We start from the raw sequence: 15,929 nt of genomic DNA, 5'->3' as shown, positions 1-15,929 counted from the left end.
GATATTTTAAATATACTTCCATTACTGGTTAGAAGACATATGTTTTGCTCAGAAATACATAACTGAAGTTCAGCAAAATTAATTATATATAAAAAAATGTTTTAATTAATATTTATATATAATCAGGTAAAATACCTCCTACTTGAAAGATTATTGACTTTTGTAGAAGCAATTTTTTGTCGCTTTCTCCCTCTTTTCAATATCATGCATGCTTCTTCGGCATTGGAAACCTGAATCCATTTTAGATCTATAAGAAAAGTACATTGATATCTTGGAGACATCTTAATTTATACACTGAATAAAGCAGCTTAAAAAGCTAATAATCAGAAATAAAATATAGTCAATTACCTTTCACATGGGTGTTGCCTTTGGCATCTTGCACAAGCCGAAGTATATTTCTTTTCTGCAATTTACAGGATACTGGATCAAGCAAATCATAAATAGCTTTGTTGTACAAAATGATTTCACAAAATGAAACCCAGCATGGAAAACAGCTTTTCAGTCCTTTCTGAGCAGCACGTACAGCTACTTTTTTCTTCAGGATACTTTACCAATGTTCCCTTCAATGTCACCAAGACAGCTACCACTTGACTTCAGTGAACCCCCTGATTTAAAAAAATTCTAAGTATTGAATTATTATCAAGAGAAGAGAAGACAAAAAACAAAATATAAATGGATCACATTTCTGTTGGGTTGAATATTTTAATGTCTGGAGTCAGAGCCAAAGGGCATGCACAGTTGCACCCATCTTACACCAACTTCATTGACCATATCCCGTTGCTCCGCTCTTGCTTCCCCCCCCAGTTAAAACAGAGATAATTGAGCCCCCCTAGTCCTTACCTTTCACCTCATCAGCTGTCGTATACAACAGATAAACCTCTGACATTTTCGCCACCTCCAACAGGATCCCAACACTAGTCACATCTTCCCATCTACACCCTTTTCCGTCTTCCGCAGAGACAGTTCCTTCCACAACTCCCTGGTTAACTTATTCCTTCCCACCTAAACCACCCCCTCCCCGGGTGTCTTCCCCTGCAACTGCAGGAAATGCAACACCTGTCCTTGTATCTCCTCCCTCAACTCTGTCCAGGGACCCCGACAGTCCTTTCAGGTTAGACTGCGGTTCACTTGCACCTCCTCCAACCTCATCTATATCCGTTGTTCAAGGTGTGGACTCTTGTACATCAGCGATACCAAATGTGGACTGGGCGATTATTTCGCTGAACACCTTTGCGAGGTCCATCTGGACCTACCTGATCTCCCGGTTGCAAAACACTTTAATTCCCCTCCCCATTCCCACACTGACCTTTCTGTCCACGGCCTCCTCTCTTGTCAGAGTAAGGCCAAACACAAATTGGAGGAACAGCATCTTTTATTTTGCTTGGGCAGATTGAAACCCAGTGGTATTATTCATTTCTCTAACTTCAAGTAACTCTTGCATCCACCCTCTCTCCACACCCTCCCCCACCCAAGTCGTACCAGCTTCAAAGTCGCCTTGTCTTAACTCATTCTCACCTAACACACAGCTAACAATGGCCTATTTAATTTATCATTGTTACTTTTTTGCATCTTTCATTCATTTGTTCTATATCTCTCTATATCATCGTCTACATATCTCCTTTCTCTTTCCCATGACTCTCAGTCTGAAGAAGGGTCTCGACCCTAAATGTTACCTGTTCCTTTTCTCCAGAGATGCTGGCTGACCCGCTGAGTTATTCCAGCTTTTTGTGTCTATCTCAAGTATTTTCTAAATGCTTCTTAAATTTCGAGAGTATATTCCTCCATCAGATCTTCAGGCAGAGCATTTCAGCACCACTAAGTTTGAAAATCCCTCTTGGATCTCGTTTAATCCTCCCACCTTAAGGAATGCTCACTTATTTAAGGCTCCTCCATGATATGGATTTAAAAAAAAATCCTTTTCAATTTCATAAGTGACTAACAATCTGCCCCTTAGCTCCTCTGCTTCAGGGAAAACAAACCCACCTATCCAGTCTCTACTGACACATGAACGCTGCAATCTAGGCTATATCCTGGCAAGTTTCCTCTGCACCCAGTGCAATCATATCCATCTTATAATGTGATAACCAGAATAAGCAAAATTGCGACGGATTAATTCATTATGGAGGAATGCAAGACCAACCATCTCAAAATAACAAGAGTCAGTCATACAGAATGAAAACAAGCCCTCCGGCCCAACAAGCTCACACCGACCAACATGCCGCATCTACATTAGTCTCACCTACCTGCGTTTATCCCTTATTCCTCTAAACCTATCCTACTCATGTACCTGTCTAACCGTTTTCTTATATGTTATGATAGTGCCTGTCTCAACTACCTCCTCCAGCAGCTCGTTCCCTTTCCATCAAACCTTAAATCTCACATGGTCTTCAAATTTTGATGGTTGAAAAAAAATCACTCCTTGACATTCCCACCTATGAAAAGGCTCTGACTGTCTACTTTATCTATGTCTTGCAATTTTATATTTTTCTACCAGATCAACCGTCAATTTCCTTGGTTTCTTGGTCCTCCAAAATATTCCAAATGGAATTTAAACTGGAGGTGGTGGAGGGAAGACTTAAGCCAGAAAGGGTTTTTGGGAAGAAAGAGCTACATTAAATTTAGTTGTATCTGGTTGGGTAACTATGGTAGGGTGAAGATTATTCCATGCTTTAATTGTGCGGGGGAATACGAATTGTTGTACACATCTGTCTTGGTAGCTGGAATCTCAAATTGGATCGAATGCCCTCGTCTGCTCCTAAATGGTTCGGGTTTGGTGTAGGTTTTGTAATCTATGTCGAGCTGACCATTTAACATTTTATAAAAACAGGTCAAACATTCCGATGTTCCAGAGAAAATGATCCACATAAACCTAACACTTCTTTAAAGCTAATTCATTTTGTAAGCCTCTTATAGAGTCAGTCTTGCAATGTGGAAACAGCCTCAACTACTTTCTCTAGCAGCTCTTTCCATAAACCCACCACCCTTTGCATGAAAAAGTTACCCCTCAAATTTCTATTAAATCTTAACCCCTTCCCTTCCCCCATCATCTTAAACCTCTGTCCTCTGCCTCTCAATCCCCCTACTCTGGGTAAAATACATTGTATTTATCCTGTCTATTCTTCTCATGATCTTGTACCTTTAAAAGATCACCCCTCATCCTCCGACGCTCCAGGGAATAAAGCCCTAATCTGCTCAACCTCTCCCTATAGCTCAGGCCCTCAAGTCCTGGCAAAATCATCATAAATCTTTACAGTACCATTTTCACTGACCTCCAGTCTGAAAAATAACCTTTCACCATCACCCTCTGCTTCCTTCCATGAAGCCATTTTCCTATCCAGTCAGCTTTCTCCTTGAATCCCATGTGTTTTTACTTTCCAGAATGATCAATGCTTTGCTGAAATCCATATATACAATGTCTAAAGCTCTGCTCTCATCAACCTTTTGGTCACACCGTCAAAAAACTCAGATGTGTGACACAACCTCTCCAGTACAAAACCATGCTGGGTACCCCTAATTAACCCCTGTCAGTCTAAATGCATGTACTGTAGATCTAATCCCTCAGAATACTCTCTATTAACTTTCGAACCACAGATTTTACTCACTGGCCTGTTGTCCACACGCTTTTCCCTGCAACCCTTCTTAATTAGAGGCACAACTTTCGCCACCCCCCAGTTTCCCAGCACCTCACATCACCTGCATTTAATGACTCATCCAGGGCACCTGCAATTTCCTCTCTATCTTCCCAAAGTGTCCTCTGATATATCTGGTCTGGCCCAGGAATTTATCTACCTTAATACATGTTACGTACGTATTCAGCACCTCCTCAACCGTAATACTGACTGCCCTCAAGACACTTCCATTGACTGGCCCAGGTTTCCCTGTCCTCATGTCTTTCTCCACAATAAAAACCGAGGAGAAATACTCATTGAGGACCTTGCCCATCTCCTGTGGCTCCACAGAGTTGCCCACTTTGATTCCTATGGGGTCTCTTCCTTTCTGGTTAATGTATTTATAAAATCTCTTGGGGTTATTCTATTATCTTAGAGCCATCTCCAGTCCCCTTTTTTCAAGATTCTAAATAATTGTCACATGTACCAATTAAGGAACAGTGAAATTTCAGTTACCCTCCCGATTTCCCTTTTTAGCTTGCTCCGCAGCTCCCAAAACTCCTCCAGGGACACACTTGATCCCAGCTGCATGTACCTGCCCCATAACACTTCCTTATTCTTGACCAGAGGCTCAATTTCACCCAAAGATAGACACAAAATGCTGTAGCGGGACAGGCAGCGCCTCTGGAGAGAAGGAATGCATGACATTTCGGGTCGAGCCCCTCATCATTCAAGCTTCCTGTTTTGCCCTTCACTCTAACAGGAATATGCAGGTCATGGACTCTTATCCATCTATCCACACCCTGAGTTCATCTGCCTCTCGCATTAAAATAAGTGCAATTCAAACCAACATTTCTTTGTCGCTCCATGCCTTTCTCCTGCCTATTCTGTCCACTTTACTTACTTTCATCATCATCCATACTGCCTTCCAGCCTCTCATCAGCCTTGGTCCTGCATACGATCCCATCCCACAACCAATATGGTTTAAACCCACCCATGTGGCATTAGCAAACCTATCTGCAAGGATATTGGATCCCCTCCAGTTAAGATGCAACACACCCCTCCTGTACAGGTCACCTCTGCCGAAGAAATCCGGTCCAGAAATCCGAATCCCTGCCCGCAACACCAACTCCTCAGTCACACATTCATGTTGCCTATCTTTCTGCTCCTCCCCACAATAGCACAAGGCAGTAGAAGCAAAGTTAAATGCGGTAATCAGCTATGAGATCGGATCTGCTGACTACGGGCGTGCTAGAGTTCCCGAGGCCAACTCGACCCGCCATTCGGCGCAAAAGTCCCGATGGGGGCGAGATCAGCTACCTCACCCAGCCTAGGCGCCACCATTTTGGGGGGTGATTTCAATGCGTTCTAATAATGTTTAGACAAATTAAAGTTGCTGGAAATTCGGTGGTGGACCCGTACCCATTTGCAGTACCTCATTCCTTAAACCTACCCATGTCATTTGTACCAACATGCACAACAACTTCCGGCTGCTCACTCTCCCCCTTGAGAATGTCATCCAGCCGTTCTAAGATATCCTGGATCCTGGAACCAGGGAGACAGCACACTCTCCTGGATTCTCCACTGCTGCCACAGAATCTCCTCTTGCACCCCTAATTAAAGAGTCAGCTACCACCATGGCTTTGCCTGATGGTACCCTTCCCTGCTGAACATCACCAACCCTGCCCTCCTCCCTACAGCACCCAAAAGGGTGTACCTGTTTTGAAGGTGGATGGCCTGCACTCCTTGCCTATTTCCATTCCTCATGGTCACCGACCTACTCTCTTCCTGACTTGGTCGTGACAACCTCGCTTCTAAGCCTCGACCAAGAAGCTCTCAATCTCCCAGAAGGTGCTAAGGTCATCCAGCTGCTGCTCCGGTTCCCTAACACAATCTTTATGCAGTTGCAACTGGACAATTCCCACAGGTGTAGTCATCAGGGTCACCAGCGCCACATCCTGCAGGAGCATTGTGCCAACATATCTGCCATCACCACTGCAACTCAAACAGCAGACTGCAGCTTATCCTCCTATCTGCCTCTGATAGCCTCCTTGCCCTCAACACGTCCTCGGCCCCAACACCTTGCCTTGTTTTTATTAGCTGTTCAATTAGCCAATTCGGATGCTCCAACCAATCAACGAGCTTGCTGTTCCAAGCTGCCGACCTGCAATTCACTTGCCCAGAACGTTTTACAGTCCCCGCACCTGTACTAACCTGAAATTCACTTGCTGCAACCAATCAAAAGGTTTGCTGCTCCAAGCCACGACCAGTTTTGTTTTTAAAATCCTCCTTTTATTTTTAATTTATTTAATTTTGTGTTTTTCATTTTAAAAGGACAATCGTTGATATTGTTCTAGATGCAGCTGTTGAATCCAATCAGAAAAACTATCATCCAGTTATGTAATGGGATGCAAGGATCTCAATATTTGCCCCAGTTTGGTTGTGCATGGACAGCAGCATGAATCAGCAGTACTCTGGTTTCAATCTATTGAATCTTATCTTATCTAATCAATCTTATAAGAAATAGACATAAATGATTTTGTGTATTTGTTTTAAAAACTTAAGACAGGCCTGTTGCATGCAAACACACCAATGTTCTGAAGAAAGGTCAAAACCGGAACCTGGCAATTCCTTTTCTCCAGAGATGCTGCCTGTCCCGCAGAGTACTACAGCATTTTGTGTCTACCTTCGATTTAACCAGCATCTGCTCACCGAGTTTCTCCATTGTTTCATTCTCAGCCTCCTTCTTTACTCCTTGTACATCCATGTACAAATCTAATTCAATCTTCAAATTCGCAGACAACACCACCATTGTGGGCCGGATGTCAAAAAATGATGAGACAGAGTACTGGAAGGAGATCGAGAACCTCGTGTCCTGGTGTCGAAACAACAACCTTTTTCTCAATGTCAGCAAGACAAAGGAGATAGTGATCGGCTTCAGGAAGCCAAGAGGTGCACATGCCCCCAGTTTATATTGACTGCTCCAAAGTAGAGATGGTTGAAAACGTCAAATTTCTAGGAGTCAATATCAACAACAACTTCTCCTGGCCCACCCATATTTAAGCAATGACCAAAAAAGCACACCAACGCCTCTACTTCCTTAGAAGGATTAAGAAGTGCGGCATGTCCCCAACAACTCTCACCAACCTCCACAGATGCACCATAGAAAGCATTTTATCGGGATGCATCACAGCTTAGCTTGGGAGCTGCATCCAAGATCGCAAAAAATTGCAGTGAATTGTGGTCATAGCTCAGTCCATCACACAAACCAACCCTCCCTTCCATTGACTCCTTTTATACCTCACGCTGCCTCAGGAAGGTCAGCAGCATAATCAAGGATGAGTTGCACCCTGGCCACTCCTCCCCACTCCCATCGAGTAAAGGTATAGAAGTGTGAAAACGCACACCTCCAGATTCAGGTACAATTTCTTCCCAGCTATTATCAGGCAACTGAATCATCCTACCACAACTAGAGAGCAGTCCTGAATTACTATCTACCTCATAAGTGACCTTCGATCGGCCTTTACTGGCTTTACCTTGCACTAAACGTTATTCCCTTATTGTGTATCTATACAATGTTAATGACTCAATGTAATCATGTATTGTCTTTCCGCTGACTGGTTAGCACACAAAAACTTTTCACTATACCTCGGTTCACGTGACAATAAACTAAATTGAAACTGGAAATATTATTCTCAGCAGTTTCTGGAGACACCTTAGCTAAACAATCTGTTAAAATATTGCTAACAATATATTTTAATGGGCCTCCCATCTATTAACCAACAACAAGCTGGTATTCAGTATTCAGGGAAACGCCTTTAATTTAAACTGCGACTGATGTTTGCACAATAGAATCATGAATCCATGCATTATACGTTTGGTGTTGGTATGCTTGTGCAACTTACCTTCTGTAGTATTGATTGAACTTTGATGACTGCTCTGATTATACTGCTCATTCTATTAAAAATAAAATTGAAATAATTTTGAAAGCATAGTAATGTCAAGAAGAGTTCTTGTCCTCGTGTGATGCAAGAGGCTATAATACAAAGGGTTGGTAACATAGAAAATAGGTGCAGGAGGGGGCCATTCAGCCCTTCGAGCAAGCACCGCCATTCATTGTGATTATGGCTGATCATCCCCTATCAATAACCCGTGCCTGCCTTCTCCCCATATTCCTTGATTCCACTAGCCCCTAGAGCTCTATCTAACTATCTCTTAAATCCATCCAGTGATTTAGCCTCCACTTAGATTAGTCAAGCAGGATTTTCCTTTCATAAATCCATATTGACTTGGACTAATCCTAATTCAAATGCCCCATTATTACCTCTTTAATAATTGACTCCAGCATCTTTTCCACCACTGAAGTCAGGCTAACTGGTCTGTAATTCCCCGTTTTCTCTCTCGCTCCTTTCTTGAAAAGTGGGATAACATTAGCTATCCTCCAATCCACAGGAACTGATCCTGAATCTATTGAGCATTGGAAAATAATCACCAATACGTCCACTATTTCTAGAGCCACCTCCCTGAGGACGCTGGGATGCAGACCATCCGGCCCAGGGATTTATCATCCTTCCGTCCCATTAGCCTACCCAATATTATTTCTCGCCTAATGAAAATTTATTTCAGTTCCTCTACCCCCTTAGATCCTCTGTCCTCCAGTACTTCTAGGAGATTGTTTGTGTCTTTCTTAGTAAAGACAGATCTGAAGTACCTGTTCAACTCTTCTTCCAATTCCTTGTTACCCATTATAATTTCACCCGTGTCTGCCTTCAACGGACCCACATTTGACTTTGCTACTCTTTTTCCCTTAACATATATAAATAAACTTTTACTGTCCTTCTTTATATTACTGGCCAGCTTCCCGTCGTACTTCATCTTTTCAGCCTGTATTGCCTGTTTTGTTTCCTTCTGTTGTCCTACGAAAGTTTCCCAATCCTCTGGCTTCCAGCTACTCTTTGCTGTGTTCTACATCTTTTCTTTTAGTTTTATTCTGAACTAAAATTATCTAAACTAAGCCTATTTTAGGTTATTAGGACAAGACTCATTTCTCGATTTTGTGCCCCCTCCAATGCCTCCCATCTTTCCTGTAATGGGGGGGGGGGGGGGGGGGACCGGAACTGCCCACAATACTCCAAACAAGGCCTTATTAAAGTCCTATAAAGCTGCAACATGATTTCCTGCTTCTCTTACTCCATGCCCTGACCAATGAAGGCAACCTTCTTTACCACTCTCTTTGGTGTTGCCATTCTCATGGTGCTATGGACTTAGATTGTATGATCCCATTGTATGTCAATACAGTTAAAGGTCTTGCCATTAACTGTATAGTTTTCCTTCGCATTCAACCTCCCAAATTGCAACACCTCACACTTGCTCAGATTAAACTCCATCTGCCATTTCTCCGTCCAGATTTGCAGCTGTATTATATCCGGCTGTACACTTTTGACCAAAGATCGTAGAGGGACAAGATAGACCACTCCTCGAAAAACGCGTAGTATGACGTGTGTGACCGTCGACGCCATATTGTTAAGCATTTATTGGGCTGTAATGGCGTCCTCAGCTAAATCTTCATCTCACTGCTCCGCTATCAAGTATTCTAATCGTAAATCTAAACGACCCAACCTGTCATTCTTTAGGTTCCCCAATAAAAAAGAAAGGTGAGAAAATATTTTTATTATTTTCAGTCGATATTCTGTCGTGAAAATGGTATTTTCTGTTCTCCCATCAACGGCCATTGGGAAACATTAGTCGGTACATTAGAAAGTTCTTAGACTTATTTTTAATAGTTCTTTACTCACCACAATAATAAAGACAATTTTAACACTTCTGTACGTTTTTGGTTTTGTTTTGTAAGGGATTAGTCTGCACAATATGGCCCGCGGACACATTAGGTCCAGTGACCAGGAGATTTTTCGAGTCCGAGAATGGGCGGCTGTTACCCATTATATTCCTCGAACATAGGGACATAGCAAACAACACTCACATACATACAAGACATCACAAGCCCGCCGTGAAGAAGGGTGCAATCAAATATTATATAACTCTGCTCTATCATCTTTGGGTGCAGTGGTGGGTCGGGGGTCGGTGGCGGCGGCCGCAATCAAAGTTACATGTGGAGCTCTGCTCTATAATCTTTGGTCGGAATGGGACGGCTGCGCGCGTTATAATGTGCTATCGTTCCACTCTCTCCTCTCTCCCCCTTTCTCCCTCTCCCCCCCCTTCCCTTCCCCTGTCCCCCTTCTCCCTTCCCCCCCCTTTCTTCCCCTTCTCCCTCTCCCCCTTCTCCCTCTCCCCCCTTCTCCCTCTCTTCTCTCGATCTCTCTCTCTCTCTCTCTCTCCCTCTCTCTCTTCTCCCTCTCTCTTCGCGATCTCCTTCCTTTCCCTCTCTCCCCCCCTTCCATCTCTCCCTCCCTTACCTCTTCGTGAGAGTTGGCAGCTCTGCTATGCCTTGGGTCCAAAAGAGGATAGATAGAAAATACTTAATTGTCTTTGTAAGAAGATTTTAATAAGCTCTTCTACATTTAAGGTAAATTGACATATTAGAGGCAAAACACATTTTCAATATACAGGTCTCTCCACACAACTGAAAACAATTGCATTTAAGTGATATATCATCCATTGTTCAGGCAAGTAGCACTAGGTTACAATAAACTTCCTGCATATTCCAGGAATTCATCTCATAAAAATGGGAGAGGCTTAAATGCATTGTAAAATCATAAATCCATGTTGACTTGGACTAATGCTTTTACTGCTATCCAAATGCCCCATTATTACATCTTTAATAATTGACTCCAGCATCTTTCACACCACCAAAGTCAGGCTAACTGGTCTGTAATTCCCCATTTTCTCTCTCGCTCCTTTCTTGAAAAGTGGGATAGCATTAGCTATCCTCCAATCCACAGGAACTGAACGTAAATCTATTGATCGTTGGAAAATAATAGAAACATAGAAATTAGGTGCAGGAGTAGGCCATTCGTCCCTTCGAGTCTGCACCGCCATTCAATATGATCATGGCTGATCATCCAACTCAGTATCCCGTACCTGCCTTCTCTCCATACCCTCTGATCCCCTTAGCCACAAGGGCCACATCTAACTCCCTCTTAAATATAGCCAATGAACTGTGGCCTCGACTACCCTCTGCGGCAGAGAGTTCCAGAGATTCACCACTCTCTGTGTGAAAAAAGGTTCTTCTCATCTCGGTTTTAAAGGATTTCCCCCTTATCCTTAAGCTGTGACCCCTTGTCCTGGACTTCCCCAACATCGGGAGCAATCTTCCTGCATCTAGTCTGTCCAAACCCTTAAGAATTTTGTAAGTTTCTATAAGATCCCCTCTCAATCTCCTAAATTCTAGAGAGTATAAACCAAGTGTATCCAGTCTTTCTTCATAAGACAGTCCTGACATCCCAGGAATCAGTCTGGTGAACCTTCTCTGCACTCCCTCTATGGCAATAATGTCCTTCCTCAGATTTGGAGACCAAAACTGTACGCAATACTCCAGGTGTGGTCTCACCAAGACCCTGTACAACTGCAGTAGAAACTCCCTGCTCCTATACTCAAATCCTTTCGCTATGAAAGCTAACATACCATTCGCTTTCTTCACTGCCTGCTGCACCTGCATGCCTACTTTCAATGACTGGTGTATCATGACACCCAGGTCTCGCTGCATCTCCCCTTTTCCTAGTCGGCCGCCATTTAGATAATAGTCTGCTTTCCTGTTTTTGCCACCAAAATGGATAACCTCACATTTATCCACATTATACTGCATCTGCCAAACATTTGCCCACTCACCCAGCCTATCCAAGTCACCTTGCAGTCTCCTAGCATCCTCCTCACAGCTAACACTGTCCCCCAGCTTAGTGTCATCCGCAAACTTGGAGATATTGCCTTCAATTCCCTCATCCAGATCATTAATATATATTGTAAATAGGTGGGGTCCCAGCACTGAGCCTTGCGGTACCCCACTAGTCACTGCCTGCCTAATGAAGAACTCAACCATATTATGGTCACTCTTGCCCAAGGGGGCAGTACAACAAGATTGCTAACTAACCCTTCCTCATTACTCAATACCCAGTCTAAAATAGCCTGCTCTCTCGTTGGTTCCTCTACATGTTAATCATATGTATAAATATATATGTATGTGTATATATATGCATGTATATGTATATGTGTGTATATATGTATGTATATATATGTTTATATGTGTGTATGTATGCATATAAATGTATCCATATGTATGTGTGTATTTGTATGTGTGGATATGTATGTGTATATGTATGTATGTGTATATATGTGTGTGTATATATGTATGTGTATATATATGTGTGTGTAAATATATATATGCATATATATATTATTACTATATAATTATATATATAATTGCCTTTATGGTTTATGTATATCATCTTACAAGACAAATAAATTAATAGCGATTATTTAAATCAAAGTAGCTTCTGATACATGAGAATAAACTATTATCTCTAACTTGCCTCTCACACACAGACACACATTCATATAAATATATTAAATATATATACGTTAAATTTAATTTTTTGCAGTGTGTGTTAAAGCAATACAATGCAAGGGAAACTACACAAAGGAGGGGTCTGTTCCCGCTACAAGATACTTGAGGATCTTTGCTTTGGATCAAAGATTATAGCGGAGCTCTATAATCTTTGCTTTGGATCACAGCGGGTGGAATAACGGAAGTCGAGTGTCGCTGTAACAAATGGCGGCCGTGACGTTCCGTTGCGTACTACACGTCAGCCCATTGAATTTCGAAGGAGTGGTCTATCTTGTCCCTCTACGATCTTTGCTTTTGACAGCCCTCCCCACTGTCCGCAACTCCACCAATTTTTCCGTTGCCTCCCATCTTACTACCCAATCCAACTACATTTACGCCCAAGCTTTGTGTAAATGTATAAATCACACACACACACATCCGTGGACTTCCTATACATATATATATATATCCAAGTTGCATACATGCATGTACTAATTTTAAAATGAACTCTTACACTAAAGGCAGAGTTTTTTTGTTAACATTCTGCATTTGATTTAATATCTAAATAATATACTATAACATATGAGGGAGTGCAGAGAAGGTTCACCAGACTGATTCCTGGGATGTCAGGACTGTCTTATGAAGAAAGACTGGATATACTTGGTTTATACTCTCTAGAGTTTAGGAGATTGAGAGGGGATCTTATAGAAACTTACAAAATTCTTAAGGGGTTGGACAGGCTAGATGCAGGAAGATTGTTCCCGATGTTGGGGAAGTCCAGGACAAGGGGTCACAGCTTAAGGATAAGGGGGAAATCCTTTAAAACCGAGATGAGGAGAACTTTTTTCACACAGAGAGTGGTGAATCTCTGGAACTCTCTGCCACAGAGGGTAGTTGAGGCCAGTTCATTGGCTATATTTAAGAGGGAGTTAGATGTGGCCCTTGTGGCCGGGGGGATCAGAGGGTATGGAGAGAAGGCAGGTACGGGATACTGAGTTGGATGATCAGCCATGATCATATTAAATGGCGGTGCAGGCTCCAAGGGCCGAATGGCCTACTCCTGCACCTAATTTCTATGTTTCTATGTTTCTATGTGCCATCAAAGTTAAATTCAGGAAATAGCTAATGCTTTACATGATATTAACAAAAACACTGGTGGATTTAGTGATTTACCTCATTAAATAGGTGAAGCAGTGAGTTCTTTAAGGTTTCCTCTTCCTTCACTTGCATTTCTGTTAATTTACTGAAGTCTCTACTTCTCTGAGGTTTAATATTCATAATTTGATAAATGTTTCCTTCTATACTCCTAAATAGAACACTCATCGCCCTTGGTAAGCTACCCCCATCATGGGCTGGTCCTATAATGTAGCAGAATAAAAGCAATTATACTATAAGCAATAATTAAGAAAATAAGCTAATTATTAGTCATAACGTTGCTTAAAGACTCAAACCTTGATATGTGTAGGTTTTTCCTGAATTGGTAACACCGTAGGTAAAAACCAAACAGTTCTGTCCATTCAGAACTTCCTCAATGAAGGGTTTTATTACTCCAAATATTTCTGTTTGCTTGGTTTCTGGTCCATAAACCTAGATGTGGAAATATATATATTTTTATTTAAACTATTTAACACATAATATTACTATGCATGACAGAAAATATTGTTCTAAAGCGAGGAACAGCTAACATAATTAAAAGCTGCCATTGATTAGTGAAGCAATATACTGCTATTGTCCTAATGGAACAGTATATATCAAATAATATAAAACTCATCGTCAAACATATATTCTAACTTACTTTTGTGAAGCACGCATGCACATTTGATACTATATACTAAGGGAAGAAAATAGATTATGGATTAATAGTTATTCTCATGGTCAATCAGATGCTCAGATTGAGAACAATTTTGTTAAGTTACTGATGTGAGAAACAAAGACATTTTCATGCACATTCTGCCAAGAGAGCCATGTACATGAGCCTACAATTGACAGGCTTAACGGCAGCTGATGCACTGCATGAGATATCCAGGGGAAAGGTAATGCTGGATTTGCTATTGTGTAACGAACCAGATTTGATTAAGGAGCTTTAGGTAAATGAATCCCGAGGAGGTAAAGATCATGCTAAAATTCAACCTGCAGTATAAGAGGGAGAAAATTAAATCAGATGTGTTGGTATTACTGTTGAGCAAAGGTGCAGGGGCATGAGGGAGAACCCGGGATGTAAAAACAGGGATGTAATGCTGAGGCTTTATAAGATTCAACTTTAATTCAGATTCAGATTCAACTTTAATTGTCATTGTCAGTGTACAGTACAGAGACAACAAAATGCAGTTAGCATCCCCCTGGAAGAGCGACATAGAATATGATTTCAATAAATAAATCTATTTACATGCATACAGTCATAGTGTTTTTCCTGTGGGAGGAGTGGGGGGGGGGGGGGGGGTGGTGATTGGCAGTCACCGAGGTACATTGTTGAGTAGTGTGACAGCCGCAGGGAAGAAGCTGTTCCTGGACCTGCTGGACCGGCAACGGAGAGACCTGTAGCGCCTCCCGGATGGTAGGAGGGTAAACAGTCCATGGTTGGGGTGAGAGCAGTCCTTGGCGATGCTGAGCGCCCTCCGCAGACAGCACTTGCTTTGGACAGACTCAATGGAGGGGAGCGAGGCACCGGTGATGTGTTGGGCAATTTTCACCACCCTCTGCAATGCTTTCCAGTCGGAGACAGAGCAGTTGCCATACCATACTGTGATACAGTTGGTAAGGATGCTCTAGATGGTGCAGCGGAAGAAGTTCACCAGAATCTGAAGAGACAGATGGACCTTCTTCAGTCTCCTCAGGAAGAAGAGACGCTGGTGAGCCTTCTTGACCAGAGTTGAGGTTTTGTGTGTCCAAGAGAGGTCATCGGAGATGTTGATCCCCAGGAACCTGAAGCTGGAAACACGTTCCACCTCCGTCCCGTTAATGTGGATGGGGGTGTGCGTGCCGCCCCTAGACTTCCTGAAGTCTACAATGAGCTCCTTGGTCTTCTTGGAGTTAAGGGCCAGGTTGTTGTCAGCGCACCATGCTGCTAGGAGCTGGACCTCCTCTCTATAGGCCGGCTGATCGTTGTTGCTGATGAGGCCAACTCATCGTTGTTCCTGATAAGGCACTGGTCCGAGTGTATTTGGAGTATTGTGAGCAGTTTTGGGGCCCATATCAGAGGGGTTGAGATTAGAGTAGTAAGGGGAGTGGAAAAGTTGAGACGATTGATGTCACGCCAGCAGTTAGAAAAAAAGAGTTTGAAAGAGGGAAGAAGGTCGTCCGGGGGAGTCTAAAAGGTGGGAAATTGGTGAAGGGGTCATCCATCACTGAGTGGTGAGGACTCCATCCCATAGAAAAGGGCACGGATGTATGAAGACTTCCAAATGATGATGCATTCTCTAAATCTTCCCACACATCACCAACCCCAATGTTTAACCCAATTTAATCTTTATGATAAACAAAGGCCGCGACAGCATCAGATGCCACAAAGCAAATAGATCACACAATACACAAGCTGTCATGCTGAAGGTATGCACCAGACCAGCCATCGCAGTTCTTGTGCATATCTAATAAGGTGAAATTGCCCAAGTACTTTGCATCCATTAAAAAGACCATGACAAATCCCTCCCACAAATTAACAATGAAATTCATCCATAGGATGTTGGCACTGCTAAAAAAAACAAAAAAAAACAGCAACAATTTTCTACAAGGTTGTTGTGAGGATGAGAACAGCAATATCACAGTTTGAGTAGGAGCTTATTTCTCCCGCCTCACGCCCCTCCCACCAAAACAATGCTAACTCGGGT

At 42.5% G+C, this 15,929-nt stretch overlaps 1 protein-coding gene across 1 annotated transcript in view; it reads right to left on the bottom strand.

Annotated features, from left to right (window-relative positions):
- The window catches only part of LOC129695083 (kinesin-like protein KIF20A), a 33,139-nt gene that overhangs the window by 12,858 nt on the left and 4,352 nt on the right, over positions 1-15,929 (bottom strand). Inside the window, exons 5-9 of the mRNA XM_055631833.1 lie at positions 13,557-13,692; positions 13,279-13,463; positions 7,514-7,565; positions 349-403; positions 136-247 (exon numbers count right to left, since the gene is read on the bottom strand). Of these exons, the coding sequence (XP_055487808.1) occupies positions 151-247; positions 349-403; positions 7,514-7,565; positions 13,279-13,463; positions 13,557-13,692 (525 nt within the window). The 3' untranslated portion in view covers positions 136-150. The remainder of the gene's footprint in view (positions 1-135; positions 248-348; positions 404-7,513; positions 7,566-13,278; positions 13,464-13,556; positions 13,693-15,929) is intronic.

Source organism: Leucoraja erinacea, unplaced genomic scaffold, assembly GCF_028641065.1.
Source record: "Leucoraja erinacea ecotype New England unplaced genomic scaffold, Leri_hhj_1 Leri_937S, whole genome shotgun sequence".
Classification (NCBI taxonomy): domain Eukaryota; kingdom Metazoa; phylum Chordata; class Chondrichthyes; order Rajiformes; family Rajidae; genus Leucoraja; species Leucoraja erinaceus.
The sequence above is the reverse complement of the archived record's forward strand: the minus strand, read 5'-3'. Positions and strand labels throughout refer to the sequence as shown.